The 13,122-nt window shown below is 53.2% G+C and overlaps 1 protein-coding gene across 3 annotated transcripts in view; it reads right to left on the reverse strand.

The window, feature by feature from the left end:
- FBXL18 (F-box and leucine rich repeat protein 18) overlaps positions 1 to 13,122 on the reverse strand; it is a 196,509-nt gene that overhangs the window by 55,508 nt on the left and 127,879 nt on the right. For 2 of the 3 annotated variants that reach the window (XM_058442445.1, XM_032755823.2), the window contains exons 2-3: positions 6,027 to 6,245; positions 2,301 to 3,844 (exon numbers count right to left, since the gene is read on the reverse strand). In XM_058442445.1, coding sequence (XP_058298428.1) covers positions 2,301 to 3,844; positions 6,027 to 6,245 — 1,763 coding nt within the window. Of the gene's footprint in view, positions 1 to 2,300; positions 3,845 to 6,026; positions 6,246 to 12,357; positions 12,476 to 13,122 lie in introns of all 3 variants that reach the window. The other variant, XM_058442437.1, reaches the window with a different exon arrangement.

Consider the following 13,122-nt stretch of genomic DNA (forward strand, 5'->3'; position numbering starts at 1 on the left):
GGGTTTCATGGTGTTGGCCAGGATGGTCTCGATCTCCTGACCTTATGATCCACCCACCCCGGCCTCCCAAAGTGCTGGGATTACAGGCGTGAGCCACTGCGCCCAGCCCATTTTGGGTAATTTTTCTTTTCTTTTATTTTCTTTTTGAGAGTCTCACTCTGTCACCCAGGCTGGAGTGCAGTGGTACGATCTGGCTCACTGCAACCTCTGCCTCCCGGGTAAAGAGCAATTCTCCTGCCTCAGCCTCCTGAGCAGCTGGAATTACAGGTGCCTGCCACCACGCCCCGCTAATTTCTGTATGTTTTTGGTAGAAACAGGGTTTTACCATGTTGGCCAGGCTGGTTTCCAACTCCTGACCTTAGGTGATCCGCCCACCTTGGCCTCCCAAACTGCTGGGATTACAGGAGTGAGCCACCATGCCAGACCCCATTTTGGGTAATTTTTCAAGATCAGATTTATCAGCCAAGATTTTCAAATTCATCTCAAGTTAACGAATTCTTATTCCTTAAATACTAGGAACTGACAAGAACACCATTCACTCCACAGCATAATTCAGCATAAATTCATATTGTGCTTGGCTCTGGAAAGGCCATGGGCCCCTGACACTGTCTGGGGTGGAGCTCTCCCAGGCCTGCGGTTCCACCTCCTCCCCACTCTGGGACAGGTCCTGCTCCTAGTCCCAAGGACCATCACCTCCCAGGAGTCTGTGGTCCCCGTCCTGAACTGACCTCTCCTGTCTCCTCCATCCGGTCCCCTGCAGTCCATGTGGGATGCCCGGGGAGGCTGCTCCCTCTCCCTGGTGAAACCCCTCGGCACTGTTGCCCTCCTTCCTTGTCTGCCCCGTCTTCCCTACTCCCTCCCACCTCCCATTGTGCCCTGGACCCTCTGAACTGACTGCTCTCTGACATATTTCCAAGTCTCTGGGGTTTCTTCACATGGTGCTTACTGACCCACAAAGCATCTGCCTTGCCAGGCGTGGTGACTTATGCCTGTAAACCGAGAACTTTGGGAGGCCGAGGCAGGTGGATCACGTGAGGTCAGGAGTTGGAGACCAGCCTGGCCAATATGGCGAAACCCCATCTCTACTAAAAATACAAAAAAATTAGCCAGGTGTGCTGGTGCACACCTGTAGTCCCAGCTGCTCGGGAGGCTGAGGTGGGAGAACCGCTTGAACCCAGAGGGCAGGGGTTGCAGTGAACCGAGATCGCGCCACTGCACTCCAGCCTGGGTGTGTAGAATGAAACTCTGTCTCCAAAAAATAAATAAATAAATAAATAAATAAGCAAAGATGGAAGCCAAGTGCAGTGGCTCACACCTGTAATCCCAGCACCAGCACTTTGGGAGGCTGAGGTGGAGGATCACTTGAGTCCAGGAGTTCGAGACTAGTCTGGGCAACATAGTGAGACCTTGTCTCTACAAAATTTTAAAAATATAGGCCGGGCGCGGTGGCTCACGCTTGTAATCCCAGCACTTTGGGAGGCCGAGGCGGGCGGATCACAAGGTCAGGAGATCGAGACCACGGTGAAATCCCGTCTCTACTAAAAATACAAAAAAAATTAGCCGGGCGTGGTGGTGGGCACCTGTAGTCCCAGCTACTCGGAGAGGCTGAGGCAGGAGAATGGCGTGAACCCAGGAGGCGGAGCTTGCAGTGAGCCAAGACAGCGAGACTCTGTCTCAAAAAAAAAAAAAAAAAAAAATATATATATATAATATATATACAGGTGTGATGGTATATGCCTGTAGTCCCAGCTACTTGGGAGGCTGAGGCAGAAGGATTAATTGAGCCCAAGAGGTTGAGGCTGCAGTGAGCTATGATGGTGGCACTGCACTCCAGCTTGGATGACAGAGCGAGACCCTGTCTCAAAAATAAATAAATAAATAAATAAAATTTAAATTTTTTAGAAAAAGGAATTGCATTGCAAAGTCAGGTCAGAGAGGCCTGGGTTCAAATCCTGACTCCCCACCTACTAGCTCTGCTGAGTGGCAACAATGATGCACCTGGCGGGCTCGTGAGACGATTACACAGGATGACTCACAGTAGGGCCAGGCAATCACTCAAACACTATCAGGAATAGGGACACTAAGCTCAGACATCCGCCTCCTGCACTCCCGGCTCCTCTAGATGCCGGTCTCCCCAGAGCCCCCTGAGACCGACGTGGCACGCTGCGAGGCCCCGCCCCAGCCTCTGCGCTCCTGGAGGGCAGGCCTGCGGCAGGGCTGCCTCCGAGCTCCACGCGAACGCCCCACTTCCCTCCGCCAGCCTCCAGCAGAGGCCCGGGAGGTCCCCGCGGCCCCCTCACCTGAGGTCCCTCAGCCGCTTGCAGTGCTTCAACATGTCTGAGAGCGCGGGCATGTACACCACCTTCCCCATCATGCCCAGGTTGGCCAGCGACAGGGACCGCAACTGCTGGCACTGCAGGCCGATACTGACCAGCCCGGAGCCCGTAAGGACGCTGGGCAGCTGTGCGAGCGTCAGGTGCCGCAGGAAGGCCAGCTGGCCGATGGCGGCCACCTCTGAGTCCCCGACGCTCTGCGCGCGGCTGCAGGGTGGGAGCGAGTTGCGGATGGCGGGCTCGTTGCGCGGCATGGCGGAAGAGAAGTTGGACCCGATCAGCTCGAGGTGTTCCAGGAAGGGCAGGTTCTTCAGAAGAGACCAGAACACGGAGGAGGGCTGGGGGCCCGCCTGGCCCGAGAAGGGGCTGGGACAGGACTGCACGCCCACACGCACTTTCTTGCCAAAGCCGCGTGGTACTGCGTGCATGGCCGGCTGGGCCGGCGCGCGGTCGGCGCGCGGCGCGGAGTCGGCGACAGAGCAGACAGGCAGGGAGAGGGAGCGCAGGTGACGCAGCCGGGCCAGGAGCTGGCAGAGGTGGCGGCCCAGGCCCTCCGAGCTGTGGTGGTGGGCAGCCGAGAGGTTCAGGTGGCGCAGGTTGCAGCAGGACGCCACCAGCGTCTCCAGGATGCTGCTATCAATGTCGTCCTCCGCCTTGCGGAGCAACGAGTCTGGGGATAGGCAGTGGACGCAGCCGCTGAGGTTCAAGCTGGCCAGGCTCCGCAGGTCCTTCCCGCCGTTGATGACCTGCTGGATCAGATGGCCGCCCGACAGGGTGCAGCGGCTGAAACTGAAGTAGAACGGGTTGTTGAATTTCATGTGCTGCAGGAGGGAAGAGCCGTTCAGCCAGGACTTGGGCAGCTGCAGGGCATCCAGCGCGACGTTGCGCGCCATGGAGTCCAGGAGGTTCTTGGTGGCGCCGCTCTCCGCGAAGCTGCCGGGGACGGAGATGAGGAAGGCGTGGAGGTTCTGAGGAGTGCGGTCGCTAAGCACGGCCAAGTAGAGCCGCACCACCTCCTGGTTGATGTAGCCGGGGGCCAGGCGCGCATAGAAGACCCGCAGGTTCTGGTAGTGCGGCACGTTGCTCTGGCCCACCATAAGCTGGCCCGAGAGGATGGCGCCCTCGCGCGTGCGGTCTAGAATCTCGAAGTAGAGCAGCAGCTTCTCCAGGCTGGTGCAGCAGGGCACCACACCGTAGGAGGGCGTGAACAGCGTCTGCTTGAGCTCCCGCACGCGGCTCAGTGTGGCCTTGCACTCGCTGCTCAGCTGGCTGGCGTCGAAGCCGGGGCTCACGTCGATGGCCAGCGAGCGCAGGTGCTGCAGGGCCGAGAGCATCTTGGAGAGGCGCAGGGAGGTGAGGTGGCAGCCCGAGAGGTTCACCTTCACCAGACTGCGGCAGCGGGCCACGTGTTCCACGGTGGAGCCAGGCAGCCAGTAGCAGCCAGCCATGCTCAGCTGCTGGATCTCCCGGCCGATCTCCTTCACCAGCTGCCTCACTTTGTCCTCGCTCGCCTGCGGGACAGTGGCAGGGCGGGGAGAGGAAGGAAAGGGCTGAAGGCACCTGCGGGTCTCCAACCCTCAGTGCACGCACTCCCCCTTGCAGCAGCTGCTCCACCGGGAGGGAAGCTCCCCACCTCTCCCTGCCTACCTGCCCGCACACTGACCTGGAGCCAAGAGTCAAGAGTCCCCAGCTAAGTGGGACTGGTAGAGGGGTGCAGCCACAGTAGAAAACGGTTTGGTAGGCGGGCACGGTGGCTCATGCCTGTCATCCCAGCACTTTGGGAAGCCAAGGCAGATGGATCACCTGAGGTCAGGAGTTCGAGTTCATCCTGGCCAACGTGGTGAAGCCCCATCTCAACTGAAAATACAAAAACTAGTCAGGCGTGGTGGCGCGCGCCTTTAATCCCAGCTACTCCAGAGGCGAAGGCAGGAGAATAGCTTGAACCTGGGAGGTGGAGGTTGCAATGAGCCAAGATCTTGCCACTACACTCCAGCCTGGGCAACAGAAAGAGACTGTCTCAAAAAGAAAAAAAGGGCCGGGCACAGTGGCTCACGCCTGTAATCCCAGCCCTTTGGAAGGCCGAGGAGGGCGGATCACCTGAGGTCAGGAAATCAAGACCATCCTGGCCAACATGGTGAAACCTCATCTCTACTAAAAATACAAAAATTAACTGGGTGTGGTGGCATGTGCCTGTACGCCAAGCTACTGGGGAGGAGGCAGGAGAATCGCTTGAACCCGGGAGGTGGAGGTTGCAGTGAGCTGAGATGGCACCATTGCACTCCAGCCTGGTGAAAGAACAAGACTCCGTCTCAAAAAAGAAAAAAACAATGGTTTGGTGGTGGTTCCTCAAAAAGCTAAACACAGGGATACCACATGACCCAGCAATTTCACTCCTAGGGACAGACCCAAAGGAACTGAAAGCTGAGACTCAGCCTCCCTACTCTGTGCCTGTTCACTGCAGCAGATTCACAAGAAGCCACAGGTACAAACAGCCCCAGTGTCCATCCATCCATCAACAGGTGGATGGACAAACCAAATGCCAACTGTCCACACGGGGAAATGTGATCCAGCCACAAAGAGGAAGGAAGGCCGGGCGCTTCAGCGCATGCCTGTAATCCCAGCACTTTGGGAGGCCGAGGCGGGTGGACCACGAGGTCAAGAGATGAGACCATCCTGGCTAACACGGTGAAACCCTGTCTCTACTAAAAATGCAAAAATTAGCCGGGCAAGGCTGGGCATGGTGGCTCACACCTGTAATCCCAGTACTTTGGGAGGCCAAGGCAGGCGGAGGCAGATCATGAGGTCAGGAGATCGAGACCATCCTGGCTAACAGGGTGAAACCCTGTCTCTACTAAAAAATACAAAAAATTAGCCGGGCGTGGTGGCAGCCGCCTGTAGTCCCAGCTACTTGGGAGGCTGAGGCAGGAGAATTGCATGAACCCAGGAGACAGAGGTTGCAGTGAGCCGACACAGTGCCACTGCACTCCAGCCTCAGCAACAGAGTGAGACTCTGTCTCAAAAAAAAAAAAAAAAAAAAAAAAAAATTAGCCAGGCATGGTGGTGGGCACTTGTAGTCCCAGCTACTCAGGAGGCTGAGGCAGGAGAATGGCATGAACCCAGGAGGCGGAGCTTGCGATAAGCCGAGATTGCACCACTGCACTCCAGCCGGGGCAACACAGTGAGACTCCGTCTCAAAAAGAAAAAAAAAGAATGACTAAAAAAAAAGAATGGCTAAAACTTAAAAACTGACAGTACCAAGTGTTGACAAGGCTGCAGAGCAATTAGAATTCCCATACCCTGCTGGGGGTGTGCAAAATGGCGCCCTCCTACTGCACCACTGGAGAACTACATATTTAACTTTACAACAAAACTGTCCTGTGACCCAGCAATTCCACTCCTAGGGATCCACCAGAAAGCAAGTCTCCAACCCCTCTCCCCCACTCCCAAGGCCCTAGGTTCCCTTGCAGAACTACGTCCACATACATCTGTGCCCTCTTCCCCAGGCAGCACACCACCCACGTTTTTCTGCCCCTTGCTTCTCTCCCTCAATGCATCCTGCAGACAGCACCAGTCAAGACTTGGAGTTCCTGCCGCCTTTCCATCAGCACACAGGGTTCCACTGCAGGGCTGTGCCCAGTCCTCAAAGACTGAGATCTAGCTTGTTTCTAATCTCCTGCCCCCATGCCTGCTCACCTGATAGTCCTTTTGCAGCAACACAGTGTGGATGAGGCTCTTGTCAAGGCACAGGGCTGCGAGCTTCCGACAGGTACGCCGGACATTCAGAATCAGATCTGTGCTGGGGACGTGACTCAGGATATGAAGGAGGATCTCATCAGAGAACCCCAGGAGGTGGACCCCATCCGCCATCCCAGCTGCTGCAGGGTGCATGTCATCATCATCATTGGATATGTCCTGAAAATAAGGGGGACACCAAATTCCCATAGGATCCCCAAGGATGGCTGTCAGCCTAGCCTGCAGCTAGGGAGAGAAGCAAAGAGAAGCCCTTATCCATGGGAAAGAAGGTGCTTTTACTAAAAATCTCAACTGCATAACAAACAATTCATGAAATCCTTCAAAACCCCATTAGAGAGCTGTAAGCCAGGGTCTCTCTTCAAAAATGAAAGATTAGAAAAAAAGACCATTATGTGTTTATTTATTTCTTTTTTTGCAAGACGGAAGTTTCACTCTTGTTGTCCAGGGTGGAGTGCAATGGTGTGATCTCGGCTCACTGCAACCTCTGCCTCCTAGGCTCAAGCGACTCTCCTGCCTCAGCCTCCCAAGTGGCATGCCCCTGGGACAATAGGTGCATGCCACTTTGTCCCGCTAATTTTTTTGTTTTTTTGTAGAGATGGGGTTTCCCTGTGTTGCTCAGGCTGATTTCAAACTCCTGGGCAAGTGATCCTCCTGCCTTGGCCTCCCAAAGGGTGTTTTGTTATAATAGAGACAAGACCTTGCTATGCTGCCCAGGCTGGTCTTGAACTCCTGGGCTCCAGACTCCTAAAGTGCTGGGATTGCAAGTGTGAGCCACCATGCCCGGCCCCTTATTTTTTCTTTTTTTTAGACAAGGTCTTGCTTTGTCACCAGGGTGGAGTGCAGTGGCGCAATCTCGGTTCACTGCAACCTCCGCCTCCTGGGTTGAAGCAATTCTCCTGCCTCAGCCTCCCAAGTATGTGGGATTACAGGCGACTGCCACCATGCTCGGCTAATTTTTGTATTTTTAGTAGAGACGGGGTTTCATCATGTTGGCCAACCAGGTCGCGAACTCCTGACCTCAAGTGATTCATCCGCCTCAGTCTCCCAAAGTGTTGGGATTACAGGTGTGAGCCACCATGCCCGGCTTTTTTTTTTTGGAGAAAGAGTCTCACTCTGTGGCCCAGGCTGGAGTGCAATGGTGCGATCTTGGTTCACTGCAACCTCCACCTCGCAGGTTCAAGAGATTTTCGTGCCTCAGCCTCCTGAGTACCTGGGATTAAAGGCATGCGCCACCATGCCCAGCTAATTTTTGTTTTTAGTAAAGACGGGGTTTCGCCCTGTTGGTCAGGCTGGTCTTGAACTCCTGACCTCGAGTGCTCTGCCCTCCAAAACGCTGGTCTTTCAGGCATGAGCCCTGCACCTGGCCATGCACACTTCCTCTTGCATTGCTGTAGTTCATATCTGGCAAATTACAAGGTGTTCTTCCCTAATGTGGGCCTGAGTCAAAATGCCTGATGCCTTTTTAGTTTATACGATGAAGAGGGAGAAGAGCTGGACCTAATGAGACATGAAGTCCCAAAATCGAGGACAAAGGAAGGCAGAAGGCTTTACCAAGGGGAGCCTCTCAGAGCAGCTGCTCTCTGTAAAGACCACGCCGAGGAGAGAGTGTCCGGAATCATCTCTACTGCATCATCTTTCCGGGGACTGTGTCTACACGACCCTCTGGCTCCAGCCTGCTCCTGCTTCCTGTACATATTTTTGCCTGGATGGAAGCTCTGAGTTTTGCAAAGCCAGGCTGCTGCCATGGCAACCGTGAAGGCCGTGGAGGAAGAGCCTGTCTGCACACCGCACTCAGGTGTCGGAGGTTTCCTGGGAACTCTGACCGTGAGAGTCCATTCACCCTCTCCAGACAGGCTTCCCATCCTGCTAAGCCCTCACCAGGACCTAGACAGGTGTGCTGGAATCTGTCCCACGTTTCTTCCCTGGGAACAAAGAAGTATCCTCCATCCTCCAAAAGAGAAAGCCACACGGAAACCAAAGGACATGGCCTATAAGGACCCATGAGGCTCATGAGGGTCAGAGGTTCGACATTTACTTCTACCTTCCCTCCTAATATTTTAATAATTAGCAGAACAAGGCAGGGCGCGGTGACCCACACCTGTAATCTCAGCAGTTTGGGAGGCCAAGGTGGGGAAATCACAAGGTCAAGAGATCGAGACCATCCTGGCCAACATGGCGAAACCCCGTCTCTACTAAAAAAACAAAAATTAGCGGGGCATGGTGGCAGGCACTTGTAGTCCCAGCTACTCAAGAGGCTGAGGCAGGAGAATCGCTTGAAGCCTGGAGGTAGAGATTGCATGGAGCCAAGATCACACCACTGCACTCCAGCCTGGGTGACAGAGCAAGACTCTGTCTCAAAAAAAAATTAGCAAGACAGGCCGGGCACAGTGGCTCACACCTGTAATCCCAGCATTTTGGGAGGCTAAGGCAGGCAGATCACGAGGTCAGTTCTCGAGACTAGCCTGGCCAACATGGTGAAACCCCATCTCTACTAAAAATACAAAAATTAGCCAGGCGTGGTGGCATATGCCTGTAGTCCCAGCTACTCAGGAGGCCAAGGCAGAAGAATCACTTGAAACCGGGAGGTGAAGGTTGCAGTGAGCTGAGATCATGCCACTGCACTCCAGCCTGGTGACAGAGCGAGACTCCAACTCAAAAAAAAAAAAAAAATAGAAAGAAAAAAATACAAAAATTATCTGGGCCTGGTGGCGGGCACCTGTAATCCCAGCTACTTAGGAGGCTGAGCAGAATTACTTGAACCCAGGAGGCAGAGGTTGCGGTGAGCCAAGATTGCGCCATTGTATCCAGCCTGGGCAACACAGCGAGACTCGGTCTAAAAAACAAAAAAAAAAAATTAGTGGGACACAGTGACATGCGCCTGTTGTCCCAGCTACTCAAGAGGCTGAGGTGGGAGGATCGCTTCAGCTCAGGAGGTTGAGGCTGCAGTGAGCCAGGATCTTGCCACTGCACTCCAGCCTGGATGACAAAGAGAGACCTTGTCTCAAAAAAAAAAAAAAAAAGATAAATAAATAAAAATCAGATTCCTGGAACCCACCCCAGACTTGTGGGGCCCATCCCGAAAAGACAGACTCCCAAATCAGGGACAACCTTTATCAGAACCAGAGACAATCTTTATCAGAATCAGAGACAATCTTTATCAGAACCAGAGACAATCTTTATCAGAACCAGGGACAATCTTTATCAGAACCAGGGACAATCTTTATCAGAATCAGAGACAATCCTTATCAAGGAATGAACTGTACCCCTCCCAATTCCCGATTTGCAGGTTTATGAAAGAATGCCATCACAGAGCTCACGTGGTAAGAGTGAGAACTTAGGGCAGAACACTATTAAAAACTCCAGCATTGGGCCAGGCGCTGTAATGCTGTGCTCACCCCTGTAAAACCAGCACTTTCGGAGGCTGAGATGGGTGGATCACCTGAGGTCAGGAGTTTCAGACAGGCCTGGGCAACATGGTGAAACCCCATCTCTACTAAAAATACAATTAGCCGGGCGTGGTGGCAGGCGCCTGTAATCCCAGCTACTTGGGAGGCTGAGACAGGAGAATTGCTTGAACCCAGGAGGCGGAGGTTGCAGTAAGCCAAGATCGCACCACTGCACTCCAGCCTGGGTGACAGAGCGAGACTCTGTCTCAAAAAAAAAACAAAAAACAAAAAACAAAAAAAAACTCCAGCATCATATAGATTCCACAGTTACACGACCATACTGATTTTTTTTTTTTTTTTTTTTTTTTTTTTTTTTTTTTTTGAGACGGAGTCTCGCTCTCTCACCCAGGCTGGAGTGCAGTGGTGCGATCTCGGCTCACTGCAAGCTCCACCTCCCAGGTTCACGCCATTCTCCTGCCTCAGCCTCCCGAGTAGCTGGGACTACAGGCGCCCGCCACCACGCCTGGCTAATTTTTTGTATTTTTAGTAGAGACAGGGTTTCACCGTGGTCTCGATCTCCTGACCTCGTGATCCGCCTGCCTCGGCCTCCCAAAGTGCTGGGATTACAAGCGTGAGCCACCGCGCCAGGCTGAATTTTTCTTAAAACCGCATAGAAATCACAAGAATTTTTTTTAAAAAGAGAGGGAGAGACAGCATGCCAGGAATTCAGTTCTAGCTCTCTCCATCCAGCCCCAGCAAATTCCACGACATCATTTTTTCCACATGCCGTGCCCCAAGTAAAAGAGAAGTTTCGGCCAGGCGTGGTGGTTCCCACCTGTAATCTCAGCACTTTGGGAGGCCGAAGCGGATGGATCACGAGGTCAGGAGTTCAAGACCAGCCTAGCCAATATGGTGAAACCTCATGTCTACTAAAAATACAAAAATTAGCCAGGCGTGGTGGTGGGCTACTGTCCATAGCAACTATCCAGCAACTCAGGGGGCTGAGGCAGAAGAATCGCTTGAACCTGGGAGGCGGAGTTTGCAGTGAGCTGAGATTGTGCCACCGCACTCCAGCCTGGGTGACAGAGTGAGACTCCATCTCAAAAAAAAAAAAAAAAAAAGAGAAGTTTCATCTCAGGCCAGACCCCTGATGCAATTGTGGGGCCAGCACCCAACCTGCTGGGGCAGGCATTTGAGGGGTGATACTCAGACAAGAGGAGAAGCTGGCCTAGGAAGCAGCTCAAATGGGCCCCCACCCCAACTCTCCATCTCCGGCCAGAGGACCCTAGGAGGCAGCTGCTGGGCGGGCAAGTTGAGTCATTTCCCTGGAACTTAGGCTTCCGGAGACAACTTTGTTAAGAAGTTAAGGCACCTTGCACCAAAAACGGTGGCAAGCTCTGGAGAGGAAACAAAAACCAGGGTGCAGGAAGGGCGCGGTGGCTCATGCGTGTAATTCTAGCACTTTGGGAGGCTGAGGCGGGCAGATCACTTGAGGTCAGGAGTTTGAGACCAGCCTGGCCAACATGGTGAAACCCCATCTCGACTAAAAATACAAAAATTAGCTGGGCGTGGTGGCAGGCGTGTGTAATCCCATCTACTCGGGAGGCTGAGGCAAGGAGAATTGCTTGAACCCAGGAGGTAGAGGTTGCAGTGAGCCAAGATTGTACCACTGCACTCCAGCCTGGGTAAAAGAGTAAGACTCTGTCTCAAAAAAAAAAAAAAAGAAAAAGAAAAAAGAAAAAAAAATCCAAGTTGCAGCCTGGGCATATGTGGCAAAACCTCGTCTCTACAAAAAAATACAAAAAATTAGTTGAGCCGGGCATGGTGGCTCACGCCTGTAATCCCAGCACTTTGCGAGGCCAAAGCAGGCAGATCACGAGGTCAGGAGTTCGAGACCAGCCTGATCAACATGGTGAAACCCCGTTTCCACTAAAAATACAAAAATTAGCCTGGCATGGTGGCACGCGCCTATAGTCAGTCCCAGCTATTCAGGAGGCAGAGGTGGGAGGATCATCTGAACCTGGGAAGTGGTGGCTGCAGTGAGCTGTGATCGCGCCACTGCACTCCAGCCTAGGCAACAGAGCGAGATCCTGTCTCCAAAAAAAAAAAAAAAACTAGGTAACTGGCCGGAGGTCAAAGGCCAAGTAACGCCTGCCACAGGGCCTGGGCTCCTAAGCCCAGAACCTCCCTTCCCTCCACCAGCAGGAAAGGGCAGCTGAGGCTTCCAGAGGTCCCGACCAGGCACCTCATTCCTGGGGTCTCCTGAAATTCCAATTCTGGTGTGAGTGGCAGGCCCTGGAATGTACTTACCAGGCACTCTAGGAACCACCGGCTATAATGACAAATTGAAAGTGGTTTAAAGAGTTTAGTTATTCGCTAAACTCTGTGTTTTATGTACTTTTCAGAATATGTAACATTTCACAGTTTTTTCAAAACCCTTTTTTTGTAGAGACGGAGTTTTGCCATGTTGCCCAGGTTGGTCTCAAACTCCTGAGCTCAAGTGATCTGTGCTCGGCCTAGTTTTTTTCAAAAGTTAAGCAAAATTAAGATCTGAAATCTTGGCCAGGCACGGTGGCTCACGCCTGTAATCCCAGCACTCTGGGAGGCCAAGGCAGGTGGATCACGAGATCAGGAGATCGAGGCCATCCTGGCTAACACGGTGAAATCCTGTCTCTACTAAAAATACAAAAAAATTAGCCAGGGGCCGGGCGCGGTGGCTCATGCCTGTAATCTCAGCACTTTGGGAGGCCAAGGTGGGCGGATCACCTGAAGTCGGTAGTTCAAGACTGGCCTGACCAACATGCAGAAACCCCGTCTCTACTAAAAACACAAAAAAAAATTGTATTTTTTTACAAAAATACAAATGCGGACATAGCGGCGCACACCTGTAATCCTGGCTACTTGGGAGGCTGAGGCAGGAGAATCGCTTGAACCTGGGAAGCGGAGGCTGCAGTGAGCCGAGATCGTGCCATGGCACTCCAGGCACTCAACAAGAGTGAAACTCTGTCTCAAAAAAAAAAAAAAATTAGCCAGATGTGATGGCAGGCACCTGTAGTCCCAGCTACTTGGGAGCCTGAGGCAGGAGAATCGCTTGAACCTGGGAGGCGGAGCTTGCAGTGAGCCGAGATCGCGCCACTGCACTCCAGCCTGGGCGACAGAGCAAGACTCCATCTCAAAAAAAAAAAAGGATCTGAAATCTTATTACCTGCCAAAAAACATCTCCTACCTAGAACCCTAAGCTGGGCTGTGCGCAGGGGCTCACACCTGTAATCCCAGCAATTTGGGAGGCCAAGGTGGGAGGATCACTTGAGGTCAGGAGTTTGAGACCAGCCTGAGCAACATAGTCATACCCCATCTCTAAAAAAATTTTTAAAAGAAAAAGAGGGCCGGGCGCGGTGGCTCACGCTTGTAATCCCAGCACTTTGGGAGGCCGAGGTGGGTGGATCACGAGGTCAGGAGATCGAGACCACGGTGAAACCCCGTCTCTACTAAAAATGCAAAAAAAATTAGCCGGGCGTGGTGGCGGGCGCCTGTAGTCCCAGCTACTCGGAGAGGCTGAGGCAGGAGAATGGCGTGAACCCGGGAGGCGGAGCTTGCAGTGAGCCGAGATTGCGCCACTGCACTCCAGCCTGGGCGACACAGCGAGACTC

Source organism: Hylobates moloch, unplaced genomic scaffold, assembly GCF_009828535.3.
Source record: "Hylobates moloch isolate HMO894 unplaced genomic scaffold, HMol_V3 SCAFFOLD_1, whole genome shotgun sequence".
NCBI lineage: Eukaryota > Metazoa > Chordata > Mammalia > Primates > Hylobatidae > Hylobates > Hylobates moloch.